General features: G+C 41.9%; 1 protein-coding gene across 1 annotated transcript; it reads left to right on the plus strand.

Moving 5' to 3' along the window:
• Positions 1-2,043: 2,043 nt before the first annotated feature.
• Positions 2,044-16,294, plus strand: LOC139288267 (tetraspanin-1). The gene is made up of 8 exons (XM_070909544.1): positions 2,044-2,115; positions 2,421-2,483; positions 6,366-6,572; positions 8,900-8,974; positions 13,240-13,338; positions 14,460-14,603; positions 15,818-15,901; positions 16,235-16,294. Exons 2-8 carry the CDS (start codon positions 2,427-2,429, stop codon positions 16,292-16,294), a joined length of 726 nt encoding a protein of 241 aa, XP_070765645.1. The 5' UTR covers positions 2,044-2,115; positions 2,421-2,426.
• Positions 16,295-21,247: the final 4,953 nt, after the last annotated feature.

Consider the following 21,247-nt stretch of genomic DNA (forward strand, 5'->3'; position numbering starts at 1 on the left):
GGCCGCTGCAGTGTTCAGGAGCCAGAGGAACAAAGGAAGGAGAGGTGAACAAAAGAGTCGACAGCAATAAGCGACAACAGACCCACAGAGCAAAGGCAAAGGTCCAAGGTGGGTGCTGTTGCAGTATTTCCTGTGTACTGTCTTTTAATAAGTTAAACCACGAGCTCACACATTTAATATCAAGTACTGTACCTTATATCTCAATAATCTACTAAAAACAACTAAGAGGTTATATTTGAAAATAGGCCCGCAGAATACATAAGATAGATATGCAATATGAATGTGCAATAATTGAGATAAATTTTTTATGTCTTACTGTTACAGTTGTTCTGGTTAATGTCTTGCATGCCATGTATTTGATTTGGATGTCTGGTTAATAAAGCCTACATACACCTGTGTGAATATGATTACACTGGGGAACACAGTTTTTGTTGAGTTAGGTCTGACAGCTGTTTTTAACAAATTTTTGGGTGCGGAATCCAAAACTGATCTCAGTTTTTCTCTATCACGTCAAGTTTTTGAACTATAGGCTTAAAAAATATGAAAAATACTGCACTTAACAGATATGTGTGTGATAGTACTGACCTACTGGGAGCTGCACACACCTCTCACCGCACCGTCTCAGTTGTGACTGCACAAACAAGTTGCCACGTAGCTGTAGATGAGTCCAATCGTAATCAGCTGGCAAGTCTTACTACAGCTAATCAGTGGAGTTTTGCTTATCTGGGGGGTAAGCTGTGGATAAAAAACTTGACGTGCTAGAAAAAAACTGACTGCAATTTTGGAATCAGCATGCCAATTTTAGTTTTAATCAGCATAAAAATCTAACTCAAATTGTTCCCCAGTGTTATCATTTGCTGACAACTACTACTTTACTATTTACTGCCACAATGACTGCATTATGATTTTAAAATAAAAAGATGACAGTGCGACATTGTACGTAACATTGGGAAATCACCATATTCATGCCCAGTAAAGCTCATTACACACCAGTTAGCATAGCACTAACACAGTTCACAGCAGAGAATGCTAACATTAGCATGTAATTAGCATCGCCAGACCAATCCACAAATGCAAATTTCTCTGGAACCTCTACGTTCATTTTTGATTTCCAAGGGGCGCAGACCAAAATGCCTCTGGACGCTACAGCCAATCAGAGCGCGCATGAAGCGTGTGACGTAGCGCCCGGCTGCTAGGCTAGGTAGCTAGTTCCAACATCCATCATGTCTTCTAGTTCAACATAATACGCAGACATGATTTAGAAGCCAACACTTGCTTGTCTGCTGAATGTGTGTAAATGCGACTGTTTGCTAGCATAACAACAACCATAACGTTAAGCTAATAAGGTGTCAAGTTTCTTCTGTGCCCTAGTGGCCAAACCCCCCCCCCCCCCCCCCCAAAACAAAAAACAAACAAACTATAAGACACATTTATGGGGAACACTGAAGGCATAGGCTGGTTTTAAACAATATGACACCGTTGTAAGAAATGACAACCAAGCTTGACAGACTCAGCCTAAGAGGTTGAGACTACAGCTTCATCAACATTATGCAACATATTACTTCACCTCTCACTCTTCATATCACTCTCCAGTCTCAAGTTTTGAGGATTATTTTTGTCTTTTCAGAGTCTACAGCAGAGACACTGTAGACGTTCATCTTTTCACACCTCAAATCCTGGAAAAGGTGATCCTGTTCTGTGAATCTGGGTCACAGTGTACCTGCAGGAGTCTGAGCTGCCACTGAAGCCTCTGTACCTGCACCTGAACAACATTCACCTGTCACCTGTATCCTCAGGGACCACACCCAGTCCTCTGCTCCCTTCACCAGCAAGCCTCAGGAAAAGCACTCATTAGATTTCTGATCTCTGCCACAGGCTTGTAGCTACGTGGACATCATCGCGATACGGATATATTTAGATAGTCGTCTTTGCACTCACGTCGGCTCACCTGGAAACACCTGAGCTGGACGAAGAAACAAAACGGCATCTCTTTAAAATTGTTTTGCTGCTTTTTTTTTTAGGTTCGTTTTGCTTTCAGAAACCTGGGACACCGACTCTTAAACTGGTTTAAATCTGCTTTACTTTGGATATAAAGACATATTAGCACATTAAAGGGTAAGATTTGTATTTTCTTAATGTAAACACTTAAATGGCTTTCCCTCTCCTATAGATCTCCCATTAACAGATATCTTCCTCACAGCTGTGTGTGTGTTAGCATTAAGACTCATTGTCAGCGTGTAATTTTCACAGTAATTTCACTGGGATGTGGGCTGAATAGCACAGCATGTGAAGATTGACCAAGTCGACTTTGTTGCCCTGTGTGTGTGTGTGTGTGTGTGTGTGTGTGTGTGAATGAGAGATAGGAGGTCTCGGCTGATGAAAGAAGAAATGCAATAATTTATCTTCTCCTTTTATTACAGATTAAAATGGGCTGCTTCACATTCATCAAATTGATGATGGTCTTGTTCAACTTGTTTATCTTTGTGAGTATGTCCCCGCTTTGAATGAATGCTCATATAGGAGGAGGAGGTTGGGGAGGGAGGAGGAGGGTTTTGGGGGGGTCGGGGGGGGGGGTGTTCAATGATTGTGTGAAATCTTTACATGAAAAGTGACGTGTGAAGTAAAAAAACAAACAATAGCTTTCATCACAACGCATAGAAAACCATTTTGCACGTTACGTAAACATTTCAGATCCCTGAGACAGAAGACCTGAGTGATGCTTCTTTCTCCCCACCGAAGCAATTTTCACCTCATTAACTTCAAAGGCTCTAATTTTGCCACCAACATCTTCGGCTTAATGTTGATAACTAATGTGGTTTGTGAAATGGAGAGAAACTTTGGCAAGGGTAAGCTGAATGTGCCCGCCGAGTCGGGCCCACCTGGGCTCCCACTGTCACAGATGAAGCTCCCAGCACAAGTCATCATTTTCCTCACATTTCCCATTTCTGCCTGAGTGCTGCTGCTTGATAAATCTGGTGCGGCAGCTCTAAAAGTCACAGTAGCACACTGATTGTGATGTCCCTCTGAAATGTTAGCCAGCAGAGCAGAATGATAAAATGATTCTCTTCAGCTCGTAAAGACAATGCTTTAATGCGAACGCTCAGCCACTGCAGCCGCATTTCAAGTTCCGTGTTGCAACTTCATCAGAGGAGTCGTCTCCAGTGGAGATCTGCATTTGGAGAATCCTCATCTTTTGAGGAAATAATGCCTGTTGTCTATAGGGGGAGGGGAAAAAATCTATTCACGTAAGAATCAATATTCTTATGTTAGTCAATTCATAAGTTCCAAACCTTGATTCTTGCACATTAATATACGTTAATAACAATGAAAAAGCAATGAACTTTAATATTGTTGAGTCTATAGGTGCCTTTAGAGACGGTCGTCACGACTGCACCATAACCTGGCAGTTAAGATGACTGGAGTTAAACAAAGTTGTTGTCAGATTGAAAGGAGGTGTCATGAAGCACGCGGATTTTCTCAGTTCAGTTCAGGATCTCAGTTCCATTAACAATTAATTATTTTTTAAATACCTGAAAATAAAACATAGCTAAACAACACCCATCAGAGACGGAGTGAAAAATGAGTTTGTGCGATTTTAGTTCCAAACGTCTTTCCTCTGTCATGAGGCTTGGGCTCGCCGTCGCCCTGGGGAGGATCTAAATGCATTGGAAATTAGAAGCGTCTCTGTGTATGTTCTATGTGTGCAGATCTATGGTGGAGTGTCGGGAGTTAATCAGATTGTCTGTTCGCGGTAATATGACCCATGAAGATGGGTTTTATACTCTGACGTCTTTCTCATTCCAGCCCTTTCAAAGAGAACCAATTCCATTTCAATTGTGGTGGGACGGCCCGTTCTCTTTTCTGCTCCCTCTGTATCTTTCTATCTCTTCTCTCCATTCACCTCCCCCCCTCTGGAGGCCGAGGCCTCCTATTCTGCAGCCTGTTATTCATCCCCTCTCCTCTAACCCTAATAGGCTATATTTCCCATCTCTATAGATGGGAAGATGTTTCTTCTTTCCCCTCCTCTCTTTCAAAAACCTGATTTACTTCCAGTCCTTTTGCCATGTGGATGTTCAACTGACAGGGCATCCACCTGCACATGGCACACCATCAAAGGGATTAGCCATCTTAAAAAAAGAAAAAAGACAGCGTGCCAGCTATAATTATACTTGGTGAGGGATGATGGTGGCACACACCGAGTTAGAGGGGGAATATGCTTGTCGCATCACATTTAGCCAACGGTGCAATAATGGCACAGAACAGGTTCAAAAGACAAGAAAAGAACCCCAGACTGAAAGGTGGGGAGAGGCAGGAAAAATGAAGGAGGGTAACAAATAGATAGGAAGAGCGGTTGGAAAAGGTAGAGACAAAGGAAAGAAGGGGGAGATGATCCCATGCGGGAGATGTCAGCATCTGACAGGAGATTTGGAGTGTCGGGGCCTGATGGGGAGCAGAGGGGGCCCCCTGACTGCAACGAGTCTGATGAAGCCTGACAGACAATATCAGGTTTCAAACATGGTTTCTGCAGAGGAGGAAAGAGGAAATCACTCAGTGCGAGAAGTGCAGGGTGAAATACACAAAGGGGGTGGAGGAGGATAAAAGGGTGGAAGAGAAGAGGAAGAGGAGGTCAGAGGTGGAGGGATGAGGAGGGAGAGAGAGAGAGGAGAGATAATGACAGTGAGATCAGGTGATTTCCAGACTGTAATGTGAAACATGTGACATAGTTCTGATTTTGTTTGTTATAAGCAGGTTTTACAGGTTTTGAGTCAATAGATCACTATGAATGCACTTCAGCGTCCCCTCATGAAGGGACTGCTCATGGTCAGAGATCACCAAGCAAGTTCAATTACTGTGAAATATATAACTTCACTGCAGTGGAGTGTTATATTAGAGACAGACCTTTATTTCATTTTTTTAATGAGCATTATTCCTAATTTCTGATTCAATTTTAATTTGCTTTTCATGCAAATTTAAAATTATCTCGACCTGTTTTCTTGATACTTTTATTTTTTTTAATTTTATATCTACACAACACTAATTCAATCAATTCTTTCTGCACAAATATTTCACATTAAAAGCCTTCCAGTGGCTCAAAGGGCACAATCCTTCCTTGGAGGAAACATTTGCAGGAAGTGTTTCATTCAAATGAGTGGAATTACTGTAACACTTCACGCAGTGTAAAGTAGTACAATCGCGTAGTATTACACAACTAAACAACCACACCCCCATCTCGGGTTTTGAGGATTATATTCGTCTTTTCAGAGTCTCATCGGGAAGTCGTGTTGAATTCACGGCTCTGGGATGGGACCCAAAACAAGCCTTCCAGCTCACAATGCGTGTTTTATTTTTGCCTCCTGAGTGAGACTATAGGCGGGGAAACGCATTGCAATTATTGGGCCGTTTATAGTTATGATTTGGGCATCATGACTGATGGCACCAAGCTGGAGTCTGTCTGTTCTAGTCTGGGTCAGTCGGTGTTGACAGAAAGGAAATTAAATCATACAGGGACACCTGATTGTTGTCCCGACGATCAACAATCTGGCTGCTGAACAATCTGGTGGTTCTCTGGCCTGACTCACATTCTGTCCGGCTGTCTTGAAGGTTGTGCGCCTGGTTTGATTTCCCACAAGGCTGCAGCAAACAGATCTGTTGTAAATAAAACAGTGTGCACAGCCTATACCAGTGGAAATCATACCAGTGGTTACATATGGGATGTCTAGTCCAGCTTAAACTGTCCGAATTTAGTTAAAAAGCTGAAGAAAGAATCACCAAAGGCATGTGTCTTTAGAGGACAGTAAACGTCTCCCCCCTTGATGTCCGTGCCATAATCCCATAGCATACTTTTGTGCACCCCAAGGCTGCATTTATCCACTGGCACAAGATGATCACTAAATGGATTTCTGTCCATTATGCCTGTGTGATGTGAGTGAGATAAAGGCAGCCATGAAAAAGGGCAGCCATTTCGCGTAGAAAGGTAAAAAGGGGCCAAGTTGTTGCTCGGCCTCGATACATAATGGGAAGCCTGAGGCAGCACCCCTCTCTGTCTCACAAAAGGAATCCTCCCCTCTGAAAGGAGTGAGCGATATTGAGGTGTCATGGTGTCACTGAGAGGCAGTAGTAAGAGAGGGTTAGTGATGTCAGATGGCCTCTCATTTCCAAAACCTATTACCGCCTCAAGAGCTGTTGACCCCACCCTGAATGACTGCCAGGCAAACAAATGATTGACGTTTTCTTCGCTGTTGTTAAGTTTCGATTACATCCTCCAGAAAGATAACTGGTCTCACTTTCATGAGGGATTTGTGTCCCGTCCACACGCACTTGCATAGAATGTATGCTGATCATGTTTTTCCTGGATCCTCCTGCAGCTGGGCGGCCTGACCCTGCTGGCCATGGGGATCTGGGTGAGCGTAGACGGGGGCTCCTTTCTCCAGCTGCTGGGGCCGTTCTCCAGCCAAGCCATGCAGTTCGTCAATGTGGGATTTTTCTGCATCGCCGTCGGGGCCGTGCTGGTGCTGCTGGGGCTCCTGGGCTGTTGCGCCGCCCAAAAGGAAAGCAAGTGTCTGCTGCTCACGGTAAGAGTAAAAGACGTGGTGCAGAGGCAAGCTGAAGATGTAGTGGAGGTTTACTTCACCAACGTGCCCATGATAGCAGGAAAGCACTATTCTTTACTTCCTGCCAACCTCTGAAAGAATTTAAGGTTATGATGCATCGTTCTGGAAACTCTGAAACAAAGACGTCGACCCTTTTCTCAAATCGCTTTCAGGTAACGTCACAGCTGCCGTCTCATTGGTTGCCAAAGGTCACAACAAACATGGTCAAAGTTGAAACGGATTGAACTTTGAGCAGCGAGATGTAAAATCACTGCACCGAAGTTCAGTGTCCTCCCCGTCACTCGTCCTGTGTAGGTGTGCTCCCACTGAACACAAATGTGATGATAATGTTGTTCTGTGCCTGCCGGATGTTTCATTGTGCTCCATGTATTCTAACAGGGATGATTTCTCGAGGTGTCTCCCAGACTCAACATGGTAAAACTGAATAGGAAAACCAGCCGTGTGAAGCCGATAGTGAGACGTTTCAGCCGTCTTCTCGTGTGTTGTGTCTCATTGCCCTTAAAAAAAGAGTTGAATGGTCACTTGTATAACCGTCACGGCGCCTTACAGTTAAGTCTCATTCACCCATTCACACACCGATGGCGACCAAGCTGCCATGCAAGGTGCTGGCTTCCAACCCCCAACCCTCTCCACCCTGCTGTAGCTCCCGTGTGACATCGACACTGTGATGTAAAACACCCCATGTGTGGGTTCACGAGGTGCTTTTGCATCCAGTTGCTCCACATTCAGTATCTCACCCATCGCTGCATTTATCTGCCCCTCCTGCCTCATTCAAAATCAGCAGCACCACCAACCCCCGAACTGCACAGTGTACATTATTATGCTCATTAACGGCAGGGCTAACTACCTCTTAGTCCACTGCAGTGAGTCTAATGAGGAGCACAGGCAGCACCCCCCCCGTAGAGCCCTCATCATGTCCACATCTCCCATTGAGTTGAATGATGACGGTGCAGCCGATCCTGCGCAGGACGCAGCGCATGTCTGCAATGGATGAGTTGATAGAAGGATGATTCAGGCTCTGTGTCTCCTCATTGTCCGCCGGTGTGATCAGCCACGCTTTATCAATCTGTCTGTGATTGTTTGGATATTATATATTCAAGTTGGTGGTTACAAACCTCAGAATCAGCTTTTTTGAGTTTAATTTATTAATTTATTCTTTTTTATTATTATTTTACCAGAGTTTTGTTTTTGAGAGAGGCTCCACACTCGTAGGTCCAATACAGTATTTCATAAAAAAGCTTACGTTTCAGTTTATCTAATTGTATTCTGGTCCAGGGCTGCAACTAACCAGCAGTTTCATTACTTTTGATTAACCTGCCTATTAGGTCATTAGATCAATTGTTTGTTGTGTAGAATGTGATACGATATGCGGTGACATCTTCATCTTCTTTATCAACATTTCATTTAAACAGAGAAAAGCAGCAAATCATCACATTTGAGGAGGTGGAACAGCTCTAATCTGGTGCAGTTTATTGCCTGTAACTAGCTTTGATCATTTTGTCCATCGTTCATCATCAGTAGTAATAATGTTGTACTTAGTTAATAGCTGAGATCTGGGAACATGTGACAACTCTCTTCACCCAAACTGTCTGTGGTAAACATCCATCACAGTTTACTGACTGACTTCCTGCTTTAACTCTGACTGACTGTGCAGCTCTCTCCTGTGTGATGAGGGGTAACTTTCAGTTTGACCTCCAAACAAACTGTTTCCATGCTGTCTGATCGTCTGACTGACGAGGATTTGCTGCTTTTCTCTGCTGTCATTTGAATGTTATGGAGTTTTGGACAGATGGGTCAGATGAAACAAGACGTTTGAAGACGTCACCTTGGGCTCTGGGATGGGTATCTTTTACTTTGGCACGTTATTAGACAAAACAAATAATTGATTAGTCAAGAAAATAATGAGTCACAGCACTAATGTTATCATAAACCCAACCTGTAATAAACCAGAATAGTTTCTTTTCTTCATCGATCTTAATCTGCTGATTATTGTCTCCACTAATCAACGAATGGTTCAATAAGGTCGTATTCAGATTGCCTGGTTTATTCGAGAGCCATTCCATTTAGTATTGAACATGATGAACAGCGAACAGTTTGGCATCATTGCTTAATGAATTACTAAAAAACTATGAATTGATTATCATAATAATTGCATATTTATTTTCTTTTGATCTGCTAATCAATTAATCAACAAGTCATTGCAGTTCTAGACTTGTCTTTGGAGGATTTTCAATTATTTTTAAACAATTAAAAACACTTTTCCTCCTCCTCTTCTTCCCTGGCTGCAGTTCTTCTCCATCATCCTCATCATATTCATCGCTGAAGTGGCAGCTGGAGTCGTGGCTCTGGCCTACTCTTCATTTGTAAGTTCTCCACTTCACCTCATCCCCTCTCTTTTCATACACTGCCTCATCACCCCCCCTCCCTTCTCCCGTCCCTCTTTCTCTTCCTCCACTCCTCCTCTTCACTCCCTTTCCTTTGTCTCTTAATTCTTCTGGTCCCTCTCACTCTTTCTCTGTCACCCTCTCACCTCCTCGTCCCACTCCCTGGATTTTATCTCCATGTAAATTCTCCATTATAGCCGTGGCCATCATTGAATTACTGGCTTTATGTCCGCCTCACTACATTCGGCTACTTAATGACTCCGGGATAGCCCGGGGCGTGAGCGCTGTCTCTAACTTTGAGCAATTTATTATTCTGGAATATTGAAGCTAAAGCATTTTATATGCAAAACAGCCTATTTACATATGTGTCCCCCTCACACACACATGCACACACACGTGCCCCATTTCCATTTAGTGGCACGTATAATAATTACAAGGACTTCAAATGAGCTATGTAAAAGGAGGTTAGTGAAGACTGAGATCCTAATAAAGAAAATACAAATGGAGCTTTTTTATCCAATCAGAGGATGTATCTGAGTCCCTAGGAGCAAGAGAGGTAATCTAACAAACATCCATCTGCAGGGAGGAGCTGATGAGCGGAGGAGAGTGGACTCTGACTGGGAATCTCATTTGTCAGTGCTGGTGTTGTTGGTAAACCAGTTTGAGCTGCACACTGCAAAAAATCTTAGATGGTCCCAAATCTTCTTTTGGGAGCATCAATTCAGTGTTTGTAGAAACTGTTTAAATTTACAGACACTCCTGAAAGTTGATTTCTGTTGGAGACGGGTGCAAATATTTTCACTGCTGCAGCAAATGTTTTAATAAAGTAAAGTTTTTAGGACTCAACGAGAGACACAAATGATGTGACTGGGTTTTTTTTTTTGCAGCGTACAGATCTGCCTTTAACTTCTCCCTCTCTCTGTTATCAAATGTATTCTGGTCCTGTCCAACCCTGAGTGTGCCTGCTCTCACACAAAGAAGCTAAGCAAGTCTGTGCGTGTGTGTGTGTGTGTGTGTGTGTGTGTGTGTGTGCATGTGTCCTTGGAGGCTGAGCTGGGAGCGCTGCTGCTGCTGCTGCTGCTGCTGCTGCTGCTGCTCAGGCGGTTTTGTTGAGATAAATCTGCTCCATCTCTCGCCTGTCATTTACAAGAGCTGAGCTAACCAAGGCGAGCGATGTAAACGGCATCTGGCGAGAGGGGACTCGACAACTGCCAGCATGCTGGTGTAGAGAGAGAGAGACAGAGAGACAGAGAGGTGTGACCCATTGTCTAAAGCTCAATGAAATGCAAGCCATAACTCATAGATTTGTCTTCCTTAGGGCGTTAAATTGACTCTAAACCGTATCTATGATCTCCTTGTGTGTTAGCTTTAGCATCATCCGTTCATTACAAACACAAAGGCCATTGTCAGTTCCATCACGGATATGAGTGTGTGAGAGCAGCTGTCCATCTCCTGCTTTTGATAAGACACAGTAAACACAATAGCATCAGAATAATGAATATGGGCAATATCCATCTAATATGCATATATATAGCCGCCTGTGTCAATAAGTAAGAGACAGAGGCGTAGACAATGAAAGGAGACGATAAATAAAGCGTTGATCTATTCTGTTCTACTTATCTGCGGCATAAATCTGCCTTTTGGCCACAGGGCCTCTGCAGCTCATCTAACCCAAGAGCCAATAACCTTCAGGTGGTCGGAATAACTGAGATTTAATAAGCAATTCCAGCAGGCATTATGAGAGGCCGTCAGTGGTCATGGTTGTTCTTTCTCCGCCAAGTGATTCGGAAGTGACCAGGGTGGAGATTTATTACCGGGGCTGATATGGACTTCACAGTGGATGAATTAAATAGATGTGATGTGGCATTTAATGAATCACACCGACCTCCATGAACAGTGAAGGAATGTGCTCTCAAAACGTAATCCAATACAGATTGCTGTTCGGGGGAAATATTAGCCGGAGTTAATAATGTAAGGTGATTAACTTCAATTACTTCTGCTTTAAAGCTGCACCAATCAATGTCTCCATATTATCAATGGGAAAACAATGAGTTTTATAATCAGTCTGAAGTGATCGGGTTCAGGTTCAGTGTTTCCTGGTGACTAGCTAGTGAACATACTGAAGCACTTAGCAGCTAAATGCTTTTCAGGAGTTGGTGGAGACCAAACCAGAGCTAAAAGAAATGCTAACGCTGCTCTGTGTCTGCTGGATGTGTAGAAAGGCCGTTGTTTGCTAATAATAAAAGATTTCTAACTTAAGTTGCAGATCTAATATGAACAAACCGATTTGTACAATGTGAACCAAATTAAAAACCTCCTATCTTAACTTTACTACTGTTATACTATACTAACTTTACATTACATTTTGTCATTTCATGGGCCAAACCAGCTACTTGGGAAACGTTAGAAATCTTTTACATTGTGCGGGAGATGGAATATTTCTTTTATCCAGATAGTTAGAAGAGTCTTTAAGGATTCTGGAAATTCCTTCAGAGCAGCACTAAAGATCATCAGGCAATGTTAATAAATAAGGGGCACAAACTATTATTATTTTCAAATCATATTTAAGCATACAAACACATGGATGGAAATGTACCTTATGACTGATGCCACCAAGCATTGCCTTTGATTATAACAAAGCAACTCTCTACAGAAGGTTTTCATTTATTGCTTTCCCTCTTAAAATAACCAATTAGCAGCCGGCGAGTCACTGCAGTAAAAGATATCAACGATTATTACAAAAACAGCAACACACTGTAAAGCAACAAGAGATCTATAACACGTGAAGCTGAAGCTTTTTTATCGGGTGTGTAGAAGGTGTTCATTCTACTGTATTGATAGATGTGTTATCGTCCCCCGTCTCACTGTGCTGTGTGTTACTATAGGCTTTGTCCTGCCTGTCCACCGTGTGTGTGTGTGTGTGTCAGCATGTAAGTGAGTGTGAGTGTGAGTGTGTGTGTGTGTGTGTGTGTGTGTGTGTGTGTCAGCATGTAAGTGAGTGTGAGTGTGTGTGTGTGTGTGTGTGTGTGTTTAACGGGATGTGGTGAGGCACGCGGCCGAGTGACAGTGATGAATTAGCCGGCTGGTAATAACCCTCTCTGATCTCAGCCGCTCTCCCAGCTTCTTGGGGGGCACTTTTAATTGTGGCATGTATCCCAGCATCCCCTCGGGCATCTCATATGCCTGCCCCCTTCACTGTACACATGCTCACACACGTCCACGCACACACACACACACAGAACGGGGGGGGGGGGGATGCACTTTCACATACACAAACCTGACAGACACGGTCGCACGTGGCCACATGCACGTACAGTAAACCACACACTCTCCCTCCTCATCAAATGGGTCTTTGGGGGACCGGACGCGACGGGATTATTAATCAAAATGGAAAAAACAGACTGAGGAAGGGAGGGGGGGGCGTGAAAGAAGGCTAACCTGTGTGTTTGTGAAGGAATTCCTTCATAACAAAAGACTCTCCTCCTGCCTGAAACATAACCTGCCTTTTTTCCCCACTTTGGATAAACACAAACAGCAGACAAAATGTGTCCTGACCAAAGCCATCAGGAGCATCAATATATATGTAAATGTCCCCCCGTTTACGGCCGTAAAAAGGAGAAGAAGAGTGGAGAATAATGGCTCGGTCAATTTTTGATTTATTTTCATTTTTTTCCAGGTGCCAGGCCCGGGCTGTTTATTTCCCAAGTGCTTTGTGTGAGAGAAGATTTATTTAATTTCTGATGAATAGGTGACTCCCAGAGAATTACCTTTCCTGCCCGTGAAATCAGCTGCAGTATTTTATTTTCAGGGGCTTCCACAGTCTGTTGTGTGCGAGACTGTTGAGAGATTTCAGACAGAGGACATGTTTGTACAATATGAACATACTTGGAAAGTGAAGTAATTTTTTAAAAGGAGAAAGGGACAGTTTTTGCAAATAATGACTAATTCAGCAAGTATGACATTTTTGGAATATGTGGACATTTTAGAAAGCGAAGATGTATTAAAAAAAAGGGGGGATAGTTTTGGAAATTCAGTAAAATATGAACATTTTGGAAAGTGGGGATAGTTTTGGCGGAAAATCTAAGAAAAGTGAGTTTCCTCTTTTGCAAGTGGGGACTTTTTGCCCTGTCCTCACTTTCAAATGTGTTAAAGGGGATGAAGCGTTAGTTTTGGGGCTAAAGTTAGAATTGGCTTCACTTGAAGGTTAATGTCAACGAGAGTCCTTACATGTGTGTTTTCCTCAGGCTGAGGGGATCCTCAGAGCGTGGGCGACCCCTGCTTTACAGAAAGATTACGGCAGTGACCCTGTGGTCACTAAGATCTGGAACACTACCATGACGGAGGTAAAGTATCTCTGGAGACATGTGCACGTTTAGAGCTTCAAGGAAGGTTCTGGTTTTGCACGTCTTAGCTCTTACTGACAAACTACATATGTATGAATACTTAATATTCATATTCTGTAGCATACACTACAGTATAATGTTGTCAGTGCAGTGTTTAGTCAGTTAGTATACCAGAAATATATTTAACTATTTTGTAATTACACAACATGTGCGCCAACGTGTGTCAATGAAACTACAACTTTGGAAAACTACTGCCAGTTTATCATTTAAAAAATGTACAAATAGCAACCAAAATATTAGCGGGGCCCTGGTGGCATTTTATACGTAGTGTGAACATAGTAAATACTTGAAAATGTTTAGAATTACTGTGGTAAATAATGGAACATGCAGGGTTTCACTGACTTAATTGAACTGACTAGTTCAATGTCTGTAACACTGCTCCGCTGTGTCCTTCACTGAGCTGAACTAAAGTACAAAACTCTGCACTGTGCATGATATCTGCCTACTTTTGTCAGCTCACCTCAGCTCACCTGCACACAATAGCGTCAGTCAAGGTAACTCAGGGAGCTTCCATCTCTTATCTTAACTCAAGGAAAAGAAGCTGTTATTCTCACTAGTGCGACAGCTTAACAATGGTAAGCAAAGTATAATAAAACTGTCAAGCAATGTCAGACCTTGTGTTGTGCAAAAAACATAACCACGTTCACCTCATTGTATGCAGCCGATTGTTTCGGTTTTATTATTTATTTATTTTAGGTGAATGGAATTTAGTTCACAGCACTCAAAGCCTCTAAAAGTGGCATTTGTAAAACTAAACATCCGTAAAAGCAAGGTGGTGCCTCAGAAACGATGTCATGGTTACTTCAGACAACAAACAGACGTTACTGTTAACAGTTTTTAATGGTTGAACACTTTCTGTGCACACGACGCAGTAAATCCTGATCTGCTCTGAATGTTAATGCACAAAAATACAGAGCAGCAGCTGAACTGACAACATGAACTCACGCAGCAGCTCTTCCTAAACTTTAACTGACAAAAGTTTACTTACAAGAATGCACAACGGGGATGGATAACGCTTTTTCCTGCTGTGTGATGATGCTCGGTTTTCCTCCCTCTCCCAGCTGAAGTGCTGCGGTTTCACCAACTACACAGACTTTGTGGGCTCTAAGTTTGAAAAGGAGAACAGAGGCAGCCTGCCGCCCAGCTGCTGCTGGACCAACAGCGCCCCCTGCAGCCCGGGGGAGGCAGAGCGCAGCGCTGTGCAGGTGAGATTGAAAACACCCCTGTAATTTAGTATCAAAACATAGAAAGTATAGGCACATAAGGAAAGTATATTTAGTGTACCCTCATTGTATTGTATTTTAATAGCGTTTATTAGACAGCAGTTTTACCCAGGTGCACAGAATGAAGAGGCAACTGAGTGTAGAGTGTCACCAGTGTTACTCTTGTGTTAAGTAATCTATTCAGTCACAAGACCAAGGCTGTATTAAAAACCGCCTACTACATACTACTGACAAATGCAGTATGCAGTACACACAGCATACTGCTCTTCATATCAGTATGCAGTATGAAACTTTCAAATTGATTTATTTTGCAGGTATTCTGCCCCCGCCTTACTGCTTATTTATCGCCTCAACAGATTTTGGTGGACTGCTATGGTGAAATAAGTGAAGGTTTACGTGAAAGTGGTTTATGGCAAACGCGCTTTGCATTGTGGTGCACAGTATGCGTAGACTGGTGCGATGCATATTGGAGATGTTTTCATCCGGGTGTTTTTGACATACTCCAAATCAGTACGTACTGCTAGCATAGTGGGCAGTTTTGAATACAGCCTAAGAGTCTGCAGCCCTCTGAGAGACTGAACTTAGGCACAGCAGTGCTTTGAGCTAAATGCTAATGTCAGCACGCTAACATGCTCACAATGACAGGTATAGGGGCCTGATGGAGGATACTGGCCCCTTCAGGTTTTCCATATTCATATCTCAGTTAAGTGTGTATGCTGACATTTGCTACGTAGCACTAAACACAAAGTACAGCTGAGGCTGAATGTCATTAGTTTTGTAGATATTTGCAAATGAAGTGAATGAATAAAGCAAATGATGAGTCAGAGGATCACCAAAGTTATTACAATTCATCATAGGGTGAACAGAAGCGGTGAACAGGCCAACGTTGCCATCCCTTCAGCCCCGTCACTCGCTAAAAACTACCAGTCAGTTTGTGGACTGCTTCTCAGATGAAATTAAAAATTAAAGGACATAATTTTGAGCCTGAAAACGGGTGATTTTTCATGATTTTTTAACATATTAAATATGGCCAATTGATTCATTAAAAAGCATTCGATACATTAACTGGATTAGCTGTATTAGCTACTGTATATTAGTCAAACCAGCTCTAATTTGCATACACTGAAAATTGGTGTTACATTGCAACATAGTGAATGTCTTACTTTTGGCCACTGGGCCAACACTTTCCTCCTCAGGGCTGTTTCAAATATATCCTGGAGGCCCTCAAAGAGCACGCCAACATTGTGGGAGGCATCGCGGCAGGAATAGGAGTCATAGAGGTAAAGTAACATGAAAAGGAGCACGCATGCAAGCAAGAGGGGATTCGAACCCCAGACACAGAGTTTAATTAGCTAAACACACCATGAGAGCTGGATAGTCTTGTGAGAGCAGTTATGACGGAAACATTATTACTATTCAAGAAGTATAAAGTGTGCATGAGATACAGCAGTTTCTCTGCTCGTGAGTTAAGGGTTAGAGCTCCAAATCTGTAACTTTTGTTTCATGTTTACGTTTTTAAGAGAAAGGATGCATGTTATAACTGTTTTGGTGTCTGGTTTTAGTAGATATGATGCAAAAAACAGATTAACATTTGCATTATCTTGTTTCCTCAGATTGCTGCCATGATAGTGGCCATGTACTTATACTGCCACCTGGACAACAGAGTCAGCTGAGACTCCTTCAGGGAAAACATGACAGGAATGACACGGACGGATCACACGTTATTTAGTTTTCTGCATTATTTAACAACCGATCACTGAGGATAGTCTCTTTTCTTTCTGGTTCCCTACTTTTTTTTTCAGGGAGATTTCTAACTTTACTATAAAGTCATGTTCATGTGTTTAAGTGATTGAATTTTATATTGAGCAAAAAGTTTTATAGCAACAAATCATGACAGAGGTCATCTATAAAATATACCAAACGGCATTCACTGGGTGCTGACTGCACTTACTTGATTGTTCCCTGTGAATTTCAATCAATCAACCTATCAATCAATCAACCAACCAATCAAGTTTATTCGTCACATGTAATCATATATCGTACAATCACAGTGAAATGTAATCCTGGCAGTTCCTTCAATTTGTGCATTAAAAATAGTTAAAAAAAAAAAAAAAGACAAGTAATAAATATATGTGTATGATTTTTTTTGGGGGGGGGCTGAGGGTAGAAGCTCCTCCTTGGTGTATGTAGGCCAGGCTTGTGAACATCTTTTGTACTGTTTATTCCTACCATTGAAGACTGCATGCATTGTGACACGAGGCTGAATAAATATTGACCAATAAGAGGCCTGACAATAGACAAGAGGCGGGACATTGTTCGGCCGTGCAGCAGGTTATCTATCACTCCTGAATTAGCGCTTTCATCACAAATCCTCAACCAGCAGGTTTCGTTCAACTGTTTCTGTATGACAGAAGAGAAAACTGCAACGAGTCATGCTAATAAAGCTCCTTTAAATTTGAAATGAGGGAGAAAGAAAAGAGAACACAAAGGGGGTGATACCAAAAGTACAATACAAAGACAAGACATGCTATCTATTAAACAAAACTGGCTCAGGTATATTTTATTTTTCATAATGATGGTTTGAATTTTTCTGAAATTTCTACAGTTTTCTTCTTTATATATGTTTATTATACAACAATATAAAATAACCTTTGTCAAGGCCATAAGCTAATGTGTGTCATGACAATGAGGCTTGTTGAAATGGAGGGACAGGGAGAGGGAGCGAGAAGACAAACCATGTTCGTTCTTCCATCCAATTATACACCCGCGAGGTATTTAGAGTTAAATCTGTCATCATCTCACTGCTGCTGAGCTCCATGTTTAACAATAACCCCCGGCTCCCTCTCTCACACACAAAATCAATATTCCATCTACATCTCAGCCATCAGCCTCTGAGCTCGGCTCATCAGGATGCTCAATAGGTCAAAAATGACATTTAAAAGGCGGCAAACACACACACACACACACACACAGACACAGACACAGACACCGATACGAACCAGCAACTTCTGACTGACAGGCACAAATGACCAGGTTTGGAGCTGGTGATGACAGAGTGAGACAGGGTGTGTGTGTGTGTGTGTGTGTGTGTGTGTGTGGACAATCAAACAAACGCCTCATGTGGAAAAAAAAAAAAAAAAAAAAAAGAAAAAGCTACACGACCCTGTTGACACTGTGTTAGTGCATAACACACACACACGCAGTGACGCACACATCTGCACATTCAGTCTGAAACTTAATTAGACCCGATGCAAAAGTGTTCCAACAGACACAAACACATGAACACTGGCCTGGTCCCTGTTGATGAGAAAGATAAAATGGATGAAATGAGTTTGGCAAACATTGTTTACTGCCTGTCCGCTCGGGTTTCTTGACCAGTAGCAATATAATATTCCTGTATTAATATATAGTGTTATCATGACCAATAGAAGCGCAAATCTATCGGTCACTGGTCAGGAACAAAACTACAAAAATAAGACCCACATTTTAAATAAACCAGACCACACCATTCACCTGAGTGCATGACGATTTGGCATACTCAAAGCCCTTTTATTTCTCGGGTAGCTCATCCCAGCCAAAAGTCAAAACGGATGCAGCAGAAGCAACGATATCCTGACTTTCAGTCCGAAAACCGTGATCCTACACTTCCCATGATGCAACTCGATAGCGTAGCTTGTTTAGATGCTCATTGCCTTGTAAAAGGCTTTTCAACTCCTCCCTCTCAGACTTCCTGGTACACATTTTCTCAGGTTGCCGGTTCCCCCAGAGACAACATGACAACTATTTTCACATGCTGACTAGTATTTACTGTTACTGGTAAGTAAAAATAGTGCATTTTCTCCTGAAAGTCACAAACTTGATGTCAAGACTTACATTAGATTTGACTCCCTAAAATATTTGAAAGCAAAAACCTCAAATTTTAACCTGGTAAATAAAAACTCTGAACAATAAAATAAGACTGATGGGCCATGCATTGCTTGAACATTTAATTATTAGATGCCGGTGTGGAAAGAACTTAGTCTCAAGTTTTGAGTTTTGAAAGGAAAATGTTTAGACGCGGTCTATTCTAAAGATTAAAGATGGAAATGAACGGAACGTTTTCCCCATAATTAGACTTTCACCGCCATCAGGGGATACTGTACGTGGTCAAATCTTTTCCGGCTGATTGCATCACAGGTTTTGAAAGTCAAAGCTCAAAAGGGCAGGAAGCCACATTTGTCCTTGGTAGACCACAGAAACCCACCGGGCCCTGAGGATTTGCATACTCTTTGCCTGGAGCTCTCCTGGGAAATCTGCAGGTGGCACAAGGCTACACACAAACACAAATCTGAGCTAAAAACAACAATAGCTCCAAGTTTATTTCATGAAAAATATGCACTAATAAGAAATTATTCTGTATGAATGATTTCAACAACATACAGTATGGCCTCAAAAAAAACAAAAACGCATCACTGTGAAACCTCAGTAAAAAACATCTTTATTCATTTCCATGATAGAAGATAAAGAAACTCATACATGTCAAACTGCATCAGAAATCCATGGATCCTCATCGTCACACATACAACGTACCTTCCAGTATTTTCCAAATAACCTCACAGCATTCGACAAAATCAACTGTATTGCTGAGGAGACAATGATTTGGATCCAACAAAGAGAAGCACACGCAACACTACAAAAATTAGAGTGAAATGAAAAAATGAAAAAGTAACTTAAAAAGTGGGCAGATTCCACTTCTTCATGTGACACAAATGAACATTAATTAAGTCACAACACGGGCTGTAATACTGCTGAATAAGTGGTACTGGCCGATGTCAGATAGTAAATATGTGAACACACAAATACACACATTAAATCAAACAACTCTCTCAAATACTGATGGAGCTGCACTGAAACGTGATTGACACACTCATTCATTTAGTCGGTACAGTGTTACGTCAGCTGGAATCACTGAAAAGCCACGGTGAAGACATGAAAACACTCTTCTTCTACTCGAAATGGTCAGAACACCGCTGGGATGGGCACTGAAAGGATGAATCAATTCTGATTTCTGTAATAGTAATAATGTATTTGTCTTCTCCATGAGGCATCTGTAACTAGCGTATAAACAGATAATGACAACGATACTGCGGCTATGGGGCACATTGATTCTTCTTTCAAAGGAGGAGGAACTGTCATAACCCACATTGCGTTGCATGTTCAATTAGTAATTTAATTTAAGCCCTGTCCCCATTCGTCAGACAGAAAGACCACCGTGTTGCTCATTTTGCGGAAGTGGAAGCTAGCAAGCTAGGCTAATCAGTCAGAAGGTGGAAGCTAGTTAGCCTAGCCTAATCATTGCTAACGTTAGCCCTGATTCCCACCACATGTTACTTTTAGTTCTTTTTATTTCAACGCCTGCTGAGTAATTGGCAGCTCCTGCACATTCAGTGGGGAGGGGGGCAAGCGAGTGTTAGCTGTACCTCTGTTATGGGTCTACGATGTTGTGATTCAAATCAGGAGGAAACACACAGAGTAACATACGGAGCTCAAATCATCCATCAGCCACGTCAGCACACAGCTGGTTAACTGTCCACCTGGGCGTTAAAATGCTGGACCAATCAAAGTACAGCACCAACAACACTAACATTCATAAACCTGACTGTGAATGATTTGAACTTGTATATTAAGAGCTAATAAATGCTTTACAACACACAGTGAGAAGCTGTTCATGTGTGTAATCACACGTCATCACATGTGATTACAGCTATGTCGCTATGTGTGTTCATCATCTGTTTATACACCAGTTAGAGATGCTTCATAAGAGTTATGAGTGTTGACATATATTCATTTAAAAAATGGCCCTATGTTTGCTTATAGCTAATTATAAACTGCTTAATGTTCGGATTTTATTACTGATTCTGCTCGTCAATCCCTTTATGATAAACTGTGAAGAAAAATAATGAATCCAGATTATATTGTATGATTTTAGTGTTGTTTGATCTTTAGTGTACGGAACATATTGCAAGTGTGGTCAATTAACTAGTATCTAAATATTACGGATTCATTATTATAATTATGAGTCTCTTATCACCAGATAACAAGATAAAGTTATGTCTCACTGAGATAACAGGAAAAAGTTTTTAAAATTCAACGTGAGAACCACAGAAACATCATTTATCTCATAAAAATAAGATGTTAAGTCTAAACAACGACAAAAACTGCTTGTTATTTTGGAAGAAAGTTGTGATCTTGAAATAATGAACATAATATAATAGCAGCAACTACTCTTAGCCTCCATGTAAAGATTTAAACCGTTTCATATTCACATCTTGGAGTTGACAAGAGTTGACAAGGTGTCCTTCATCCCACCACACGATGAAGGACACAAAGAATATAAAATAGCTCCTTCACACCGTTGGATGTGTTAATGCTGCTGTTTTCTGGTCAGTGACGGCAGTTGTTTTAAGTCATAAAATAGATTCGGTCTGTCTCTTCTGTGACGCGGCAGCTCCTTCAGATTTCAGCGATGTTATCTGCAGCATGATAACCCCGACGGCCTTTCTGTATTCTGTCTATATGACGAGTGTATGATGTGGCTGAAGACGCTACGCTCTGATCAAGCGTTCTATGGTGGCTGAGGGAGGCCA

This window comes from Enoplosus armatus, chromosome 7, assembly GCF_043641665.1.
Source record: "Enoplosus armatus isolate fEnoArm2 chromosome 7, fEnoArm2.hap1, whole genome shotgun sequence".
Taxonomy (NCBI): domain Eukaryota; kingdom Metazoa; phylum Chordata; class Actinopteri; order Centrarchiformes; family Enoplosidae; genus Enoplosus; species Enoplosus armatus.

Coding starts and splice junctions, on each gene's coding strand:
- LOC139288267 (XM_070909544.1), top strand. CDS start 2,427: ATGGGCTGCTTCACATTCATCAAATTGATGATGGTCTTGTTCAACTTG. Junction 8,975..13,239: donor CTCTGGCCTACTCTTCATTT/GTAAGTTCTCCA, acceptor TGTTTTCCTCAG/GCTGAGGGGATCCTCAGAGC. Junction 14,604..15,817: donor CAGAGCGCAGCGCTGTGCAG/GTGAGATTGAAA, acceptor TTTCCTCCTCAG/GGCTGTTTCAAATATATCCT.